At 23.7% G+C, this 17,818-nt stretch overlaps 1 protein-coding gene across 3 annotated transcripts in view; it reads left to right on the forward strand.

Moving 5' to 3' along the window:
* Nucleotides 1-1,330: 1,330 nt before the first annotated feature.
* Nucleotides 1,331-17,818, forward strand: part of LOC145844061 (uncharacterized) — a 39,322-nt gene continuing 22,834 nt past the window's right edge. For 2 of the 3 annotated variants that reach the window (XM_082951397.1, XM_082951399.1), the window contains exons 1-6: nt 1,331-1,433; nt 2,769-2,871; nt 4,144-4,155; nt 6,056-6,174; nt 7,587-7,725; nt 9,196-9,325. In XM_082951397.1, coding sequence (XP_082807523.1) covers nt 1,372-1,433; nt 2,769-2,871; nt 4,144-4,155; nt 6,056-6,174; nt 7,587-7,725; nt 9,196-9,325 — 565 coding nt within the window. In that variant the 5' untranslated portion in view covers nt 1,331-1,371. The remainder of the gene's footprint in view (nt 1,434-2,768; nt 2,872-4,143; nt 4,156-6,055; nt 6,175-7,586; nt 7,726-9,195; nt 9,326-17,818) is intronic. The other variant, XM_082951398.1, reaches the window with a different exon arrangement.

Consider the following 17,818-nt stretch of genomic DNA (forward strand, 5'->3'; position numbering starts at 1 on the left):
TAAGTATGAGTTGGTTTAGTGCTTAGATTTAAATTTAACAGTAATTAATAAACCGTAATTAACTTATATATTAATACTGGTAGTTAATAATTTTAGAGTAGAAATATGTGACATTAATAATGTTCATTGCATTAGTTTTTTATATTCTTTTTATTTAGATACTAACAATACTTGTAAAAGTATTATTTCTTTAATCTTTGTTTGTTCAGAATGTTTTCATTTATTTTTATTTTGTGTGTAATTATTAATATGTGTAAGGTGCCACTGGCTTCTCATAACTCCAGCTAGTTAGAACATTTAAAAAAGGTGACTTAGACTAACTTCACATTTTTATTAGTTTAAGGCTAGTTTTTTATGACTTTGAATCTCCTCTTTCTAAAATGTGTTTTTTAAAATTTGCAGGTATTTAAGCTTGATTAACAGTAATAAATTTATTTTGGATTTTTTTATTTAATTTTTTTAATTTCAGGCAGACATATATTAGTTTGGTCCAACTTAGGACAGTTTTGGTCACTCAGGCTGGATGTTTCAACTCAAAGAGTGGCAACCCTGTAAATGATGGAGAAATAGTAACTTGCTTTCTGTAGAGCCAGGGTTGAATCGTAATTATAAAATAAAAATCAATACATGATGTTGTAGGAGCACATCAAATATAAGTTATATAGCAGTTTTTTACAGGAATTAAAACAAAGTTAAAGTAAAGGAATTTTATAGAAAATGTAAGTTTAAAGCAGTTTATGTTGCTCTGTGTCATCAAAAGTCTAATTTAATTTTATATAAACCAAGTATATTAAAACCAAGTTATATTTTTTTTACAACTTTTTGCATTGAAATAACTCATGTGCTTGTTTCGAGATCCTGAAATACTTTCGAGAAGATAAAATATTAATGTAAAGTGTTTTTTTGCTTAATTAGAAAAAAAAATTACTTATGACTGGTTTTGTTTAAGTATAAGTTAAAATATTAATACTAAATATGTTATAAGTAGTTATAAGCTTATGTTAAAAATATTCTAATACCTTTCTAAGTTAGTCATAAAGAAACTTGTACTATTTGTAAGCAGACTACTGTAACATTAAAAAATGCTTGCTCTTTTAAATTTAAACAGTAAACTGAGCTAAATAAAAATTTTAAACTAATTAGAAGATTTAACTGAAAAGTTATTAAATTATGTAGACCAAAAATAAGTTTTTATCAGTATCATCTGATAATTTGTGCTTATACCTACCTATAAATTAGTCTAATTAAAATTTTTTTTTTGTGCTCATGTATTTTTTTTTACTGAGAGTATAACATTAGCTCATAAATGTTTCGCATGTTTTACAGAATTTTATTTTAAGTTACACAGCAAACAAACAAATTAAAAAAAAGATGTGCGAGTTCAAACAGGACAATGTTGAAGACTATTATGAGGTCACAGAAGAAATTGGAAGGTAAATTAGTTTTTAATTTTGTAGTTATTATTAGCATCACAACTAAAATAAGTATACATTGTAAGTTTAGAAATGATTTAAAATATAAAAACATGCACTAAATTGATGTTTAAAAAAAGAGGTTGTAAACTTTAGATAATAATCAGTTTTTTATTTACTATAAAGAGTGTTTTATTTAATTTAATAAGCACATGGGTTACTTTACAAAAAAAATCTTTGTAAAATATGATCAAGTAAAAAAAAAACATTTTTTAGGCTGAATACAATAATCAAAAAATTGTTTGTTATTTAAATTTCAAATATTTTAAAACAGTCAATTTGTAGACAATTTGTATTATTATTTTTTTAACACAGATTGTACACTAATGCTTTAATATTTAAATTTTTAAATTAAAAACATTACCCCTTTTAACTACTTGCTTTAGTACACTTAAGAAAAGTTGGTAAAACCAAGTTTAATTAGTGAGACTAAATACTTTTTATTAAAATTGTTATGCCGAATCAATAAAATCAGTAGGAAATTAAAAATAATAATAATACAAAAATATGAATTTAAATAATAATAAAAAAATTACTGGTATACTTATGCATAAAAATCTTTCATGAAAACTATAGTTTTTTTAAACTCAACAAAAACTAAATTGCCCAAACTTTAAAATATTTTAAACTATTTATCTTCAAAAATTATAAGTTTTGTACAAAAGCTAGAACTTATAAATAAATAAAAAAACTTTCACAATGCTTTATGCATAACAATAAATAGTTAAAAGTGTTATTTTGATTTCACCATAAAAAAAGTACTTATTCACTGTTTAATCAATATCATGCTTAAAAATAAAAACTTTAAGTGAAATTTCTAATGTTAATACTATTTTACCTAAAAACAGGGTTGTCACTTTACCTGGAATCCTGAAAAAACCTGGAATTCGACTATTTAGGCAAAAAAAAACCTGGAATTAAAAATTTTTTTTTTAAATACTGGAAAAACCTGGAACTTTGAACAAAAAACCTGGAATTTTTAAGAATTTTAACATGTTCAGTAGCAAAATTTTGGTTTGACTCAAAAAATTTATCATATAGATAATAAATTTTGTCATCATCAAAATTTTTTTATTAAAAAATACATTTTAAGTAGCTGCACAGTACCTTTTCAATCTTTTTATAATATTGAACACAGTTTCTTACCCTAAATTTAACTTCACACTAAAAATAGACCCAAAAATGTGTACTTTTAAAAACCTGGAAGAAATTTGAAAAACCTGGAAAAAATTTTGAAAAAACAAGTGGCAACCCTGTAAAAAAAAGTCAAATAAAAAAAAACTTTTTTTTTCTCAGTGGTCAGTTTGCTGTCGTGCGCAAATGCGTTGAGAAATCAACGGGCGACGTTTACGCGGCCAAATACATCAAGAAGAAAAGAGCAAAAGCAAGCAGGAGGGGGGTTGGTGCTTGATTTGTTATTTAGATATTGATAAAAAAAAGTTACTGATGTGTTTAGAAAAAGTTTTTTTTTTTAAGTGTTTTTTAGATAGTTTTGAAAAGGTACATTAGGCTGCAATTGTATATTTTTAAAGTTAATATTAATGGTGATAAATTAGAATTTTTTCACATTGTTCATTTTGTTTTTTTTACTATAATTCAATTTATGTATTGATAAAATAAGTTACTGATATGTCTGTGAATAATTAAAAAAAAATTAAATGATAAGAAAAAAATACTGATCTGTATTTGAATAGTTTAACAAAAAATTATTTCAACTCTAATTTTTAAAATGGCTCATTAGGCAGTAATTATTATTTTTTTTTATAGCCATACCTATAAATTAAAAGAAATTTTTGAAATAAAGCCTTTACTATTTGTTATGTATATTTTTCAGCTTTCTCATTTCTATTTTTTTTTTTAATTTATTAAAACTATTTTTTGCGGAGTGTATAAGTTTAAATTATTTTTAGCATTAAAATATTTCTTTTTTATTTGAACCAAGTTTTTTTTAAGCCAAAAGATGTTATTAAATACAATTTAGGTAGAAAGTTATCATTTTTATTTTTCAGTAGACAAATTATATTTTATTAATTCTCATATCAAAACAATAATTTTTGTATTGTAGGCTAACGTATATTTTTTTATTTAAGTTTTTTACGCCTTTTGCAATGTATCATACATAAGATATTTAAGTGCAAAAAAGAAATTTTCAAATCAATTAAAATAAGTTTTTTATGAATAAGTTTTACTACATAATAAGTAATTCTCCCATACCACAGCAGCGTAGTAGCAACTTAATGACTAATTAAAAGCTTGTTTTGTTTCTTTTTACATGACCAGCTTATATGCTTTTTTGCATACCTTTTTTTCAGAAAACTTTCTGTAATCGAAGGTTCAGAAGGCTTGGTTTATTTTTTACCCTAGGCTCGAATTTTTTCAGGCTGTGAATACTAAAGCTAACGGCAAAATATGTAAATCATACCTAGAAAGATTTTTTTACCTTCGTTATTTATTTAAAGTATATTAGTAAATAGGAATTTGAAAAACTAGAAAGTTTTTCTATCTTATCATTTCTTACCTATTTACTTTACTTTTATAATTTTTGTTTAAGGCTCTTTTTTATGCAAATTAATAATTCTTCTTTTTAGTTTTGTAGTGTTTCATTAGGTTTGTGTTTTTGTAATTACTATTTCTCTTTCTTCTTTTAATAAAATGAATTCTTTCTATTTAGGACGACCTGGGAGTAAGTATGTTTTTTAGTTTGAAGCTTCCAAAAACGCTTTCTGCTTTTAACGCTTTCTTTTTCGTTGTTTCAAATAATAAAGTATAAGTTATACAAATAATTTTTTGTACAAATTTTTAAATGACCCTACCAACATTTAAAAATGCTTCAGTTAAAGTTTGTTTTTTAGCATTTAAAAGATTTTTTTTCGTGTTTAAAATATTTTATTAAAAAATATATATATATAGTTTTTTGTATCTGTAAAAACAAAACTTATTGTTTATAACATTTTTAAAGTACTAATAGAATGTTTTGAAACCATATTAATTTGAACATTTAAAAGTTTGCCGACCATAAAACTTGCTTTAAAAAAACAAAAAAAAATAGTTTACAAAAAGTTGAAACATTTTTGTGCAACTATGTCAAACCAGTGCAAAGAAATTTTGAATGCAAATTTAAAGTTATTTAGATGATTTATTTTTTTTAGACAAATTTAATTTTTTTTATGCAACTCTTACCAGTGTCAACCAGTGCATATGTTTTTTTCGATGCTTGTTTATTCTGTTTGTAAACTGTGGTTTTCGTTTCACAGATTCTTTGCTTCTGACGCACATTTTATTATTTAAAAATGATATTTAATTTATTAGATTTAAATCTTTCTCAGCATAACAACTTGAGCTTCTGCTCAAAATTTACTGAAGCTGATAAATGTATCTCCTTATATTTTTATCTAAAACTTTTACTTAAAATATCTAATTTTAAAAAATAACTACAAATAAATGTTTTTTTTTTAATTACTTGCAGGCTTGCTGAAAACCTGAAATAATCTGGAATTTGACAATTTAGGCTAAAAAACCTGGAAAAACCGATTTTTTACCTTAAACTTAACTTAAAACTAAAGTAGACCCAAAAGTGTGTACTTTTAGAAACCTGGAGGACATTTTGAAAACTTGGAAAAATTTACCAAAAACATTTGGCAACCCTGTTACCTGTGTCTGTGAAATTTTATTTTATATAAAGTTATCGATTGTAAAAAAAAAACACTTTTTGAATGCATTAAGCTTGTTACACCGTTGTTTAAAAGTTTTAAACATATTTTAAGTATTTTCCTTTATGAATATAAAAGTTTAAGTTTTACTTACTAAATTACTTTTAAAACTTGAATAACTTACTTGAAAAAGGGAAATAATTTCCTTTGTTTAGCGAAAACTTACTGCAATTTTAAATTTATTTACCTAAAAGATCGAATATGTTTTATTTAAAACTTCAAATTTGCACAGAACTATAGTATTAATAGTTTTAGTTAGCTTTTAAATGATTAATAAGTCTCATACTTTGAAAACATTTTTAACACAGAGTAATTTAAAACACTTTTTAATTTGTAGAAGTATTTTGTAAAATGTTTTTTTTTTTAATGAATTAAAAACTGTGTAAATTTTTAAGTTTTATATCATATGTTATTTTTAAAAATACACCTAATTAAAAACTGTTAATGTTTTAAATAAAATAGGTCTCGATTTTTTTTTGTTCAAGTCTTAGATTTTTTCTTGTAATTATTTATACATTTTATCAAGTATGATAAAAATCATGTATATCTTAAAATTGCACTAAGTTATTAAAATGAATTATTTTTATTTCTTTATGAAAAAAGTTATATTTTTTTATATTAAACAACAATACAATTTTTTTTTTGATATCAATTGAACAACTAAATTATTAATACTGATTTTGTATTTAAAATTATTTAACACCCAATATACAACGACCAAAACCAATTAAATAAAAATATAATTTTTACTTTTCTTTATATAAACTATTGCAAGTTTACGAACTATTAGCAAAACTTTATTAAATTAAAATTAAAATAGTGTTTAAGAAAAAAATTAAATGCATATTATTATGATTATTATTTTAATTTTAGGTTACAAGGGAAGATATAGAAAGGGAGGTAGAAATTTTAAAGTCAATCGAACACCCCAACATAATATCCCTACATGAAGTCTTTGAAAGTAAACAAGAAGTTGTACTTATATTACAAATGTGAGTTTAATTTAAGTATAGTTAATAATAATAAAATGTAATTTTTCTTTTAAAGTTAACAAGAAGTCGTATAGTATTACAAATGTTAGTTTGATTAAAAATATAATGAAAATAATAAGTTGTTAATTTTTTTTTATAGTAAATAAGAAGTTGTACTAATCTTACAAATGTGAGTTTGACTAAAAATATAATTTGAAAAAGTAAAATTTAAATAATTTTCAAAGTAGACAAGAAATTTTACTAATACTACAAATTTTAGTTTGATTATTACAAATCATGTGTTATTATATACAAATTTAACACTATATTACATTATTGTTTTGAAAATAGACAAAAAATAGTTAAAGTATTTCAAATGTTAATTTAATTAGAGTGTATCAGATTGTAAAAATAACATTACAGTACACTACCGCTTAAGTACGCAAATTGAACCCGACCAAAAAGTGCGTACTTAGCACGGGTAGTGCGTACTTTTTGACGATATAGTATAATATGAAATTTAGTTGTTTGTTTTCTTTCTTACAACTAGCCAACAAATAATTAAGCCAAATAACAAGTCATTTATTTTAAATAACATTTAAAACATAATTCTAGTTGGCAAATTTTTTTAATAGATTTTAATATGATTTATTTTTTCTATAAAAAGCTTCTACATAATTAATACATACATTTAATATAGAAAGTCAATGTCAGTGAATGATTTAAAAAAAATATTAAGCTACGTTTTGTTTTGTTAGAGGGAAAGAACCAAACTACTTTGTGTTTACCAAACATTTTCAAAACATCAATGTATGTGCATTTAAATTAAATTATGACTTAACTATTTTGTATATGTAGATTTTTTTTAACTTTGTCATCTAGATTTATTTTTTTTATAGCATTACAGCTCAAATATCATTATTCTTTTTACTTTTCTGCAACCACTACATAAGTATTTAGTGTGTTAACATTTGATAACAGGACTGTCTCAATCTCAGGCCACTTGGCCTACTCAGGATTACTCACCCTAGTCTAAAAGTTGTGAAAGTATCAGGCTAACTCAGCAGGTTGGCCATTCTACCTGAAAACATAAAATAATCTGGAAAAACTTGATGATTGAAAATTTAAGCAAAATAACTGGAATTTCTTGAAGTTCTAGTATAACATCCTTTACTTTGTCTTTCTGGATAAGTGCGTACTTAAGGCGTGATGCGTACCAAAAAAAGTGCGTACTTAAGCGGTAGTATACTTTATTTAATTTTAAACTTTTTAAACATGTTGATCATAAACAGTTTTATAAACCTTAGTTATGTTTTAGTCAGAAAACTAGTTTTTAATTATTTTAGTAGCAACTTACAGTTTCGGTTGTTTATCAGATAACTAATTAAATAATATTAATAATAAATAAAACAAAAATTATCAATTATTATCAGGGTAGCGGGAGGCGAATTGTTCGATTATTTGTCAGAGAAGGAGTTTCTCAGGGAAGACGAGGCAAGGATATTCATCAGGCAGATTTTGAGCGCCATGGACTATTTACACGATAGAGGGATCGCTCATTTTGATCTGAAAGTTTGTTTTGTTTATTGAAAAATTTTTTATGATCATTTGCACGATAGAGGGATTGCACATGTTGATCTGAAAGTTTGTTTATTTATATAAATTATTATTTTATTTTTTTGGTTTATTTACATGATAGAGGAATTGCTCATTTCAACCTTAAAGTTTGCTTAGCTTGAATAAAAATGTTAATTTTTTGTTTTGTTTATGGCGGGTTAACTTGTTGACAGGAAAATTTTTTTATTTCGATTTAAAAACTTGCCAATCATTGTTTTCTCAATTTAAGATTTATTACAACTAAATGTTAAAGAAAAATATTTTTAGCTGTTATCAAGACAGAGTCTTTTCAATGTTAATGTCTGCAAGTGATTTATGGGTAAATATTTATATGATAAACATAATTTGTCAGCAACCAAGTAGAACGAGCTATACTAATTACTAATTGTTTTTGTTTAATATTTTCAATTACGTAATTGCTCATAAATAGCATCTCTCCAGGTAAAGCTCTGGTATTTAGTTTTCAAGTTTCGTTTTTTGAAAAAAACTATCATAATGATATGCTTTTTTGTTTTAGTACCAAGTAGTTTTGCTAATAACTTTGTTAAATTAGATTATTAGCTCACTTTGTAATGACACAAAATTTCCTAAAAATAAGAACAACCGTTTTGGTTGAAACTTTACAACAACTTTGGTAAAGTTTTACTATGAGTTTTATATTGTTACCACTGTATATATTACAGTTGTCTTCTCAATAAGTTTTATTAACCAAGTGATGTTTTAACATCTTTTAGTGAGTTAAAAATAATACTACTGAGTTTTATAGTTTGTACATAAAAGTTATAAACAGTTATAAAAAGTATTATAAATTACCACAAAATTATTAGTGTATGTAAAACCTTGTAGCAGATACTTTGCTACAGTAAATCATTATTACTATTTATTATTTTTCTTAACATACTATTAAGTCACAAATTAACTTTAAAACAAATTTTTTGGAAGCATATTTATTTTTTTCCCTCGCTTAGAGCACCATGCTTTATACAAATGACTTCAACAATTTGTTTTATTAATACAAAGATGTCAGTATTATGCATTATTTAAACTGTATAACTATCATAATGTTATTCTATAATTTTTTGTCGGAAATCTAATAATGCTTTTGGACCGGACTTCCCCCAAATTAAAAAAGAAAACTAGGATAGAGCTTTTGCTTTTTAGAAAATATTTCAACATAAATTAAATATTGGTACAAAGTTGTTAGTATTATATAACTTGTTTGTTTATATATGATGAAAGTTGTTTTACTTAATATTTTTAATTAAAATTTAATAAAAATTATATTGTTATAATAATTATTATATAATATTATAATAATATTGTATAACATAAATTAAATATTAATAATTTTAATATTAAATAATTTGTTTGTTTATATATGATGAAAGTTATTTTACTAAATATATTTAAAATTTAATTTTGCAGCCAGAGAACATTATGCTGCTGGACCGGACTTCCCCCGAAATGAAAATCCAGCTGATAGATTTCGGGTTGGCGCAGAGGATCAAGCCGGGGCAGGATTACCGCAACTTGCACGGCACACCCGAATTCGTAGGTTTGTGACGTCATAGTTGGTTTTAAAATCATGTAAATATAAAAAGTTGTCAGAGTCAATCAAGACCCCCCCATTCGTAGTTTTGTGAAGTCATAAACAATTTCTAGTTGAAGAAAATTTTGTGAATCTAAAGATAGTTGATGACTTTGTTGGTATCAATATAAATTATATGTTTTTATAACTTTGAACAAATCAATAAATACGATAATAATTAATTATTATAGACAATGAGTATGATCAGTAAATTTCTAATAAGTATAATTAAATTTGGTCTTATTAGTTTTTAAAGTAATTAAAATAACTTAAACAGTCGATGCGACTTAAGTTTTTCAATATAAGTTTGGTACTTTAGAAGTATTTTTAAGCATGAAAGTTATCAAGGTGGCCAATCAAGTCGATTGTTTTGAAAAGTTTTGATTGTTTCTGTTCTTTTGTTGTGAAACTAATAATAAAAAGATTGAGTTATTAAAATGATAAAAATTATTAGGTTAGAGAAACGCCGTAGCTAGTTTGTAGCATACTGAAATTATTGAAAAGCTTTTAATTTTATTATCATGATTATTTATCTGCAGTCACTTCTTTAGTGGATAACTTTTATTGTAAGTTTTGAATTTTAAGTTGAATGGTTAATAAAAACTATTTGTATTTAATTTGGGATTCTTTTTAGTACTAAATATTGGATTTGACTGTTTTATAGAGGTATATATTTTAGTTTTTGGTTTAATTTGAGTGTATTTAATTTATTAAATTTCGGTTAAAAGCTAAATTAACAAGTTAGTTCCTTATAAATTCAGTAAGTCAAGTTTTTAAAACACTGCTTAAAAACTTGAAAAAGATAAATAATTAAGCTTTAGGACAAAACTTAAAAAATAGTTATATATCCTTAACCAAACTAGCTATCAAGTGAAACATTCAAAATTTAACTAAAAAGAAGTGTTTTGTTTTTTTACTTTGTCAATTAAACAAAGTAACCTACGTGCATGCTAGAAATCTAGTTGTAATAAAAACATAGAAAAGTTTTAGTTTTACAATATGCTTTAGCATTAAAAAAATTGAAAAAGTCAAAGTTTTTGAAATAATGACTTAAATTTATACTTTTTTAATTCTTTTTAAAATAATTAAGTAAGTTTTTAAGAAAGCAATTGTAATCTTTTAAAATAAACTACTGAACTTTATTACAAGTTCAGTTTGGAAAAAAAAAATTACTCATTGACCAAAATAACTATTAAACAAAATTTATCAAACTCAAAATAGTTTAAATCAGTTTTGTCAATAAAACAAAGTGAAATACGTTTTTGCTTATTATAAATCTTCTTGTTATAAAAACATTAAAAAAAAGTTATAGGTTTTTTTTGATATTGAAGTGAAAAAAAATCAGGATATAAAACATTGGCTTATTTAAATATTTTATGCTTTTTGACAATAAAAAGATAAAAATTTGCTGAAATTATATTTTTAGAAACACTTAATACATTAACCTTTGTTTTCAGGTAAAACATAAAAATAGAACTTCAAACAAATCACAAAAATAATGACATATTAACCACTTAAAAGTCAATTATAGAGTTAAATTTAAATAGTTAAACTATTTATGCTTTATCTTATTGGAAATTCGTATTATAAAAACGCTTCGATTCTGAAAATTGTCAGTTTTTTTTTCGTAAATTGCACAGAATTGTCCAATGCGACTTTAAATTAAATAATTGCTGATTAAATGAATATTTGCGGCAGTCTTAGCAATATGTCACTTAAATTGGCCGGAATTTTACAAAAAAATCTTTTTGCGAATATTTTAAGTCGAAATTACAATTATAGCTTTGTAATTTTAAAAACTGGAAGTTGTGTCTCATTTTTGTGTTAAAATGTGTTGGTTTGTAACGTTTAATGACTTCAGATATAACTTGTTTGTTTTTTTAGTGAAATTTATGCATTGATTTAACAAACAGTTTTTACAAAACTTCACAACTTTCGTTGGAGCAGTAGTTCTTATTTATTTTAGTTCAGAAATGCACTTATTAATTTAAGTTTTCATGGTGCAACCAATTAGTGAGTATAAAAGGAAGTTTGTTTAATAATTATCTTAATTTCAAAGGTTAATTGGTCTTAATTGCGACTTTTTGTATACTGCAAAAACCTTTTATGATTGTTTTTATGAAAATTTCAATTTGAACAAAAATTTTTAACATGTTTTAATACTTTTTCTAGTTGTGGTGTTTTTGTATTTTAGACAAAGATGTTAGTATTGTAAAAATATTAGTTCATTAAATAAACTAAGTGAAGAGTGCTTTAAATGTTTTTATAGGACAAATTTAGCAAAATCTTTTCATATTTGTTTTGAGTTAATTTAAGCGTACATGAAGATATAAATAAAAACTTTTTGATAAAAAAAATGGTATATTTTTTTATTATACTTTTATTAAATGTTTAACTAAATAAATGAAAATATTCAATAAAAAGAATAGTTGTAGTTATTTTAAATAAGCGTTCATATTACGAAAGGTTTAAAGTAATCTTTTAATTTAGTTGACATTTAGTGTTGGTGCAACTAACTAGATATAAGTGTTTATGATTAAATTATAAATAGTTAAATCATTTATTAAAGCTGTCAATCTATGAAGTTGTTAAAAATACTTAAAAGATAACTACAATTTAATTAACTGTTGACAAAGGTTTGAGTTTTACTAGAATTTGTTTTAAATACAAAATTAATAATTTCAAATGCAAAGAATTTTGTTTAAATTAAAACAAATTACAAGTCAATCAAATTATTTTACTAGTACAAACTTTAATCTCTTAGCTTTTTATAAACTTTTCAGGTAATATTGTTCTGTATGTGGTTTTTATTTAACTTTAGTAATTTTATTACGTTATTTTGTATACATATTTTTTAATTGTTTTTATTTATTTCAGCTTAAAAGTCCGTTTCAATATTGCTTAAATTTCAATAATTTAGTATATTAGTTGTTATATCAATTTTTTTTTCGTTAAGAATTGTTCTTTGTTTTTTTTGTATAACTTTATGCTTAACCTATATGCATGTTTTAAAACTTTCAAATTTTTTTTATATATGCACTTATAAGACTTTGTAAGCTTTTATAGATTAATGAATAACTGTGTTTTTTTATTAACCTTAAATTGCTTTTTGTTTTATGTGTTTTGTATTGAACAACGTAGCTTACACTGGTTTAAATTTATGTTGATAATTTTAATCTTAACAATATTTTAAAATTTACTTATGTTTAAAAAGTAAACATTTTATGTATTTAAAATGTTATTAGCCAAAATATAACGATTTACTGAAATTAACGTAATATGCAATTGATATATGTACACAAACTTATAGTTATATTAAAACGTTGTTTTAGTCAATTATTTTTAAGAAAATGTTTACAATTTAAACTGTAAGATAATACATAATGTCCAACTGATTTATAAAAGATATATTCTATACATTTTTTAGCATAAAAACAAAAAAAAAAGTTGTGTTAAAATAGTTAAAATGAAACACATAATAAACAAGTTTTTTTTCTTTTTAAATGATAACTTATTCGACTATATTTAAACAGATCAAATTATTTTCTATTCACATAATTAGAAATTAATTGTTTTCCCTATTTTATAATATTTTTCTTCCCATTCGTACATAAAACTATGCTTAAATAAATTACGTTTAGTTTTGTTATCTAGATACTAATTAGTGTTTTTACGTTTAATTAAAAAAAAATTGAATAGTTAAAGTATTTTATGAGAATTTTAATTAACATTCATAACGAATACAAAAAATTGTATCTGCCTGTAATTTTCACGTTATTATTTCATAATAAACTTTTAGAACGTGTATTATTTGTATATTTATATTTTTCGTAAAACTAATTATTATTTTACAATTAAAAATTTAAACATTAATTACAGTTTCATCTTGTTTTAAAATAATTTTTTTGCATGTTTTATACAATACGTGTTGTTAAAACTAAGTAACTTTAAGGATATTTTAATTATTAATTATTAATTTCTCATGTTCAATTAGTTCTAAAATATTTAAAAACCAATAAAAAGCATTAGATTTTTAAGTACTAATGTGTGCTAAAAATAAGTAAAGCATCATGCTAAACATAATGCTTTTCTTATAAAGTTTCGTTATACTTACATCATATATTAGTGTATTTTATAATGACGTTATAGCTATTGTAGTTGAAAATGATCGAAGGCTTTTAAGATAAATTTAAAATTTAGTTGATTGAATTTAAAAAAAGTTTTAACGTAATATAGTCATTAATAGTAAGCTTGTTCGATACAGGTTTAATTTTTGAATGATAAAAAAAAAACTTTTGTATATTTATTTCAGAGTATTACTAACATACTGACCTATAAATTCTTGTTTTATTTTTTTATTAGTAAACTTAGCTCATGGTTTTTTACTTTGCTCTCAGCAAATTTATTTATAAATTGTGATTTTGTTTTAAGAACATTTGATTCTTTATTTTAACTTTGCTCTCAGCATTAAACAGACCTTCCTTATTTAAACTCGTACTTTCATACATTTATATTTAGATTATTACTACAAATTGGTAGTTGCTGCTAATGTTCAGAACTCTCACTGAATGAGGTTATTCAGCTGTTGTTACGTCATAATGTGGTTTCACCTGTCAAATACAACTTTTTAGTTAAAATTTGTCATGAAACAGTGTTGTTTTGTTTGAGATTTATTTTTAGCATATTGCATCATTTTGTTATGTACAGTATACTACCGCTTAAGTACGCACTTTTTTTGGTACGCATCACGCCTTAAGTACGCACTTATCCAGAAAGACAAAGTAAAGGATGTTATACTAGACTGACATTGACTTTTTATATTAAATGTATTTATTAATTATGTAGAAGCTTTTTATGGTTAAAATAAATCATTTTGCAAATTAGAATTATGTGTTAAATGTTATATAAAATAAAAAGACTTGTTTATTTGACTTAATTATTTGGTGGCTAGTTGTAAAAAAGAAAACAAACAACTAAATTTCATATTATACTATGTCATCAAAAAGTACGCACTATCGTGCTAAGTACGCAATTTTTGGTCGGGTTCAATTTGCGTACTTAAGCGGTAGTGTACTGTATTGTGTTTTATATAGTACTTGTTAAGACAGACTATTCTAGTTACATTGGAAACAAGTGAACCTTTTACTTTTGACGCAACGTAATAACTTGTTTTATTAAAGTTGTCAAGAAACATTCTTGTTTCGTTTGATTTAGAGATTTATTTAAAGCGTATTGTATCATTTTGTTATAGTGGATTTATAATATTTGGTGAACTAATGCGTTTAAAGCTACCCTGGAAATAAACCTTTTATTTTTGACGTAATGTGCATATTTACTTGAAATGGTTTGTGGAAATAAACGTTTTATTCATGCCCAAACATAAAAGAGCTGATGTAATGGAATTGCTTTCTATCAAAATAAACTTTCACTAAACACTTCTTTTGTTGAACAGAACTCATTGACAACTGAAATGTTTAACTTTCTTGACTGATGATTTATGCTGTGAAAGGACAAAAAAATTACATGTTTCAAGTAAATTTAGTACTTATGAAATTTTTGCCACTTTTTTTCAAGTCACATCAGTAATTTGGTTATTAGTCTGTCGCAAAAGACTGTATTTTTTACCATAAAAAGTTAAAAGAAAAACATCTTTCAGTCAAGTATTAACTTACATAGAAAAATATTAATGTTACTAAAAAAGCTTATATACTATTTAATAGTATTCTCAAACCGATTTATTGAACAGATTTATCAAGACTAAGTTTTTTTTTTTTCTACAAGGTTAATTAGCAACAGCTACAAGTATATACATATATGTTTACTGAAGTTAAATGGCGTCTTATATGAATAAATAAAAACTCAAGTTTTTGAAAGTATTAAACAAACATATACAAAAGTAAATATTGTTTATGCGAAGTCAGTATAGTATAAAATAGAGGTCAGTATATTTTAAAATATTCGGTGACTAGAGTAAAATAAGTTACCAACACTTTAATTCATGTATTTATAAGAAATATGTTTTGAAAGACACATAACTTTGAAGAAAAGTGTAATTATGTTTAAATCATTTCAAATTAAAATTTTTTAAAGTTTTTTTTTCAACTAAGAACTATTAAATGCACTAATATTATTCCAAGTGTATATTTCATATTACAGTATACTACCGCTTAAGTACGCACTTTTTTTGGTACGCATCACGCCTTAAGTACGCACTTATCCAGAAAGACAAAGTAAAGGATGTTATACTAGACTGACATTGACTTTTTATATTAAATGTATTTATTAATTATGTAGAAGCTTTTTATGGTTAAAATAAATCATTTTGCAAATTAGAATTATGTGTTAAATGTTATATAAAATAAAAAGACTTGTTTATTTGACTTAATTATTTGGTGGCTAGTTGTAAAAAAGAAAACAAACAACTAAATTTCATATTATACTATGTCATCAAAAAGTACGCACTATCGTGCTAAGTACGCAATTTTTGGTCGGGTTCAATTTGCGTACTTAAGCGGTAGTGTACTGTAATGTATTACAATTGCATTCTGTTAGTGTAAAAATATGTTACAAGTAAATTTATATTTTAAAAATTCTATCAAGAATGATTTTTTTACAAACAAATATGTACTCCTTATATATTAGCAAAAACCGTATATTATGTAAAAATTATTTAAACTTTTTTTTATTACAACAATTATAAACTACATCTAACTATATATCTATATGCATTTATATTACAAGCTGTCTTATATTTCATATACGCCACAATATATCACAAACAAGTATATAATTGATATATGTGAGAAAATAATATTTATTTTATATACTACATTCAAATGTTATACAAACAAGTTTATACTCCAAGAAGTATGTATTATATTTAGTTTATACTAGAAACAAGTATATATTTCAAATATATTACAAACAAGTTTATATTTCATGTATATTGCAATGTTACAACTATATTAAAATCAAGTTAATATTTCACATAAGTTACAACTATATTACAAACAAGTATGTATTCCAAGAAATTTGTTACAAAACAGCGATTGTTGGTGACATTTGGAGGCTGTGCTTTGTCACTTCTATTTATAAAGCAGCCATCTCGGCTATACTGTATCAAGCTGTTTGCCGAGCTATATCTTTGCAAATTCCAAAACTTCACTCAATTTGATAATGCCTACATTTCAATTTGATAATTTAAATATTTTTATTTGATATTTTGAATACTTGGATTTGATAACTTAGATATTTGGATTCGATGTTTGAAATGTTCACTTTAACAATGAATATTTCAGTTTGATATTTTATTGATAATACTGATATTTAAATTTGATATATATATATATATATATATATATATATATATTGTTTTAAGTTTGTCTTAACCGCCATTACTCATTTGTACTTATATCATTAGAGTATTGAAGTATTTGTTTGTAGATTATATCTTTCTACGTAGATTAAAAATAGTTTAAATTTTATAAGTTTATATTTTGTTATATGTAGTATAAGTTTTAAGTTTAACTTTTATAAAGTGTTTAACTTCTTTAACTTAGTTTACTTGAATAAACTTTAAGGTACATATTTTGAATAAACGGATTGATAAACAAACTTTCTGTTTGAAAGTTTAAGCTTTTGATTTACATACTAACAAATGTGTGTTTGTTTGGAAAATATTTTACGCTATTTCTTGTATTTAAGCCCTAAGTAAATAAATTAAATTTCTAAACTTCGATCAAACTAAGTTATTATAATTAGGTTTTAAATTTTTTTTTGTTAAATTGTATGTATAAATAAGTTTCAATATAGCTAGAGCTCTATTTAAAAAGCATAATTAGGTTGAGTTTTAGAAAACCTAATCGCCTTTAATCTGTTTTGTTATTTTAGAATTGTTTTTATACAATTTAATTCAAATGCAAGTTAAAGACTGTATTTTTTAAAATATTTTCTTTTAGACCAATTGTGAAGAAAATAGAAAAATATTTAACAGTATAAATAAAAAAGTTACAAAACACCCTGACTTCAATTGCCCCAATCAAACCCTCATCAAAAGTCATCAGCTTATTAAAGCTCGGGAACCTACTATTTTTAACTTATATACTGCAGTAAATGGGCTAATTGAAACGTAATAATGAAAAGTTAAAAGTTCTATGATTAGCAACTGAACTTGACTAGTTGAAACAATGAATCACCAATTTTTATTTAATTGTTTTTTAAAATGACTCATTGCATAAATTTTGTTGCATAATCTAATTTCTTGCTTTAAATTTTATTTAATTTCGACCGAAAACACAGCTTTTGCTCGTGATTAATGAATAATTAAGAGATTAAAAGTTTTGGAGTTTTTCAAAAAACATATGGAAGATTTCGAACGCCAACTGTTGATTTCTGTTTTGAAAATTTCCTTTGAATTAATTATGTTTTTTGTATGAGTAAAAGTTTTGTCTTCAATGTAGT

This window comes from Thalia democratica, chromosome 9, assembly GCF_965202585.1.
Source record: "Thalia democratica chromosome 9, ktThaDemo2.hap1.1, whole genome shotgun sequence".
In the NCBI taxonomy this organism is placed as follows: domain Eukaryota; kingdom Metazoa; phylum Chordata; class Thaliacea; order Salpida; family Salpidae; genus Thalia; species Thalia democratica.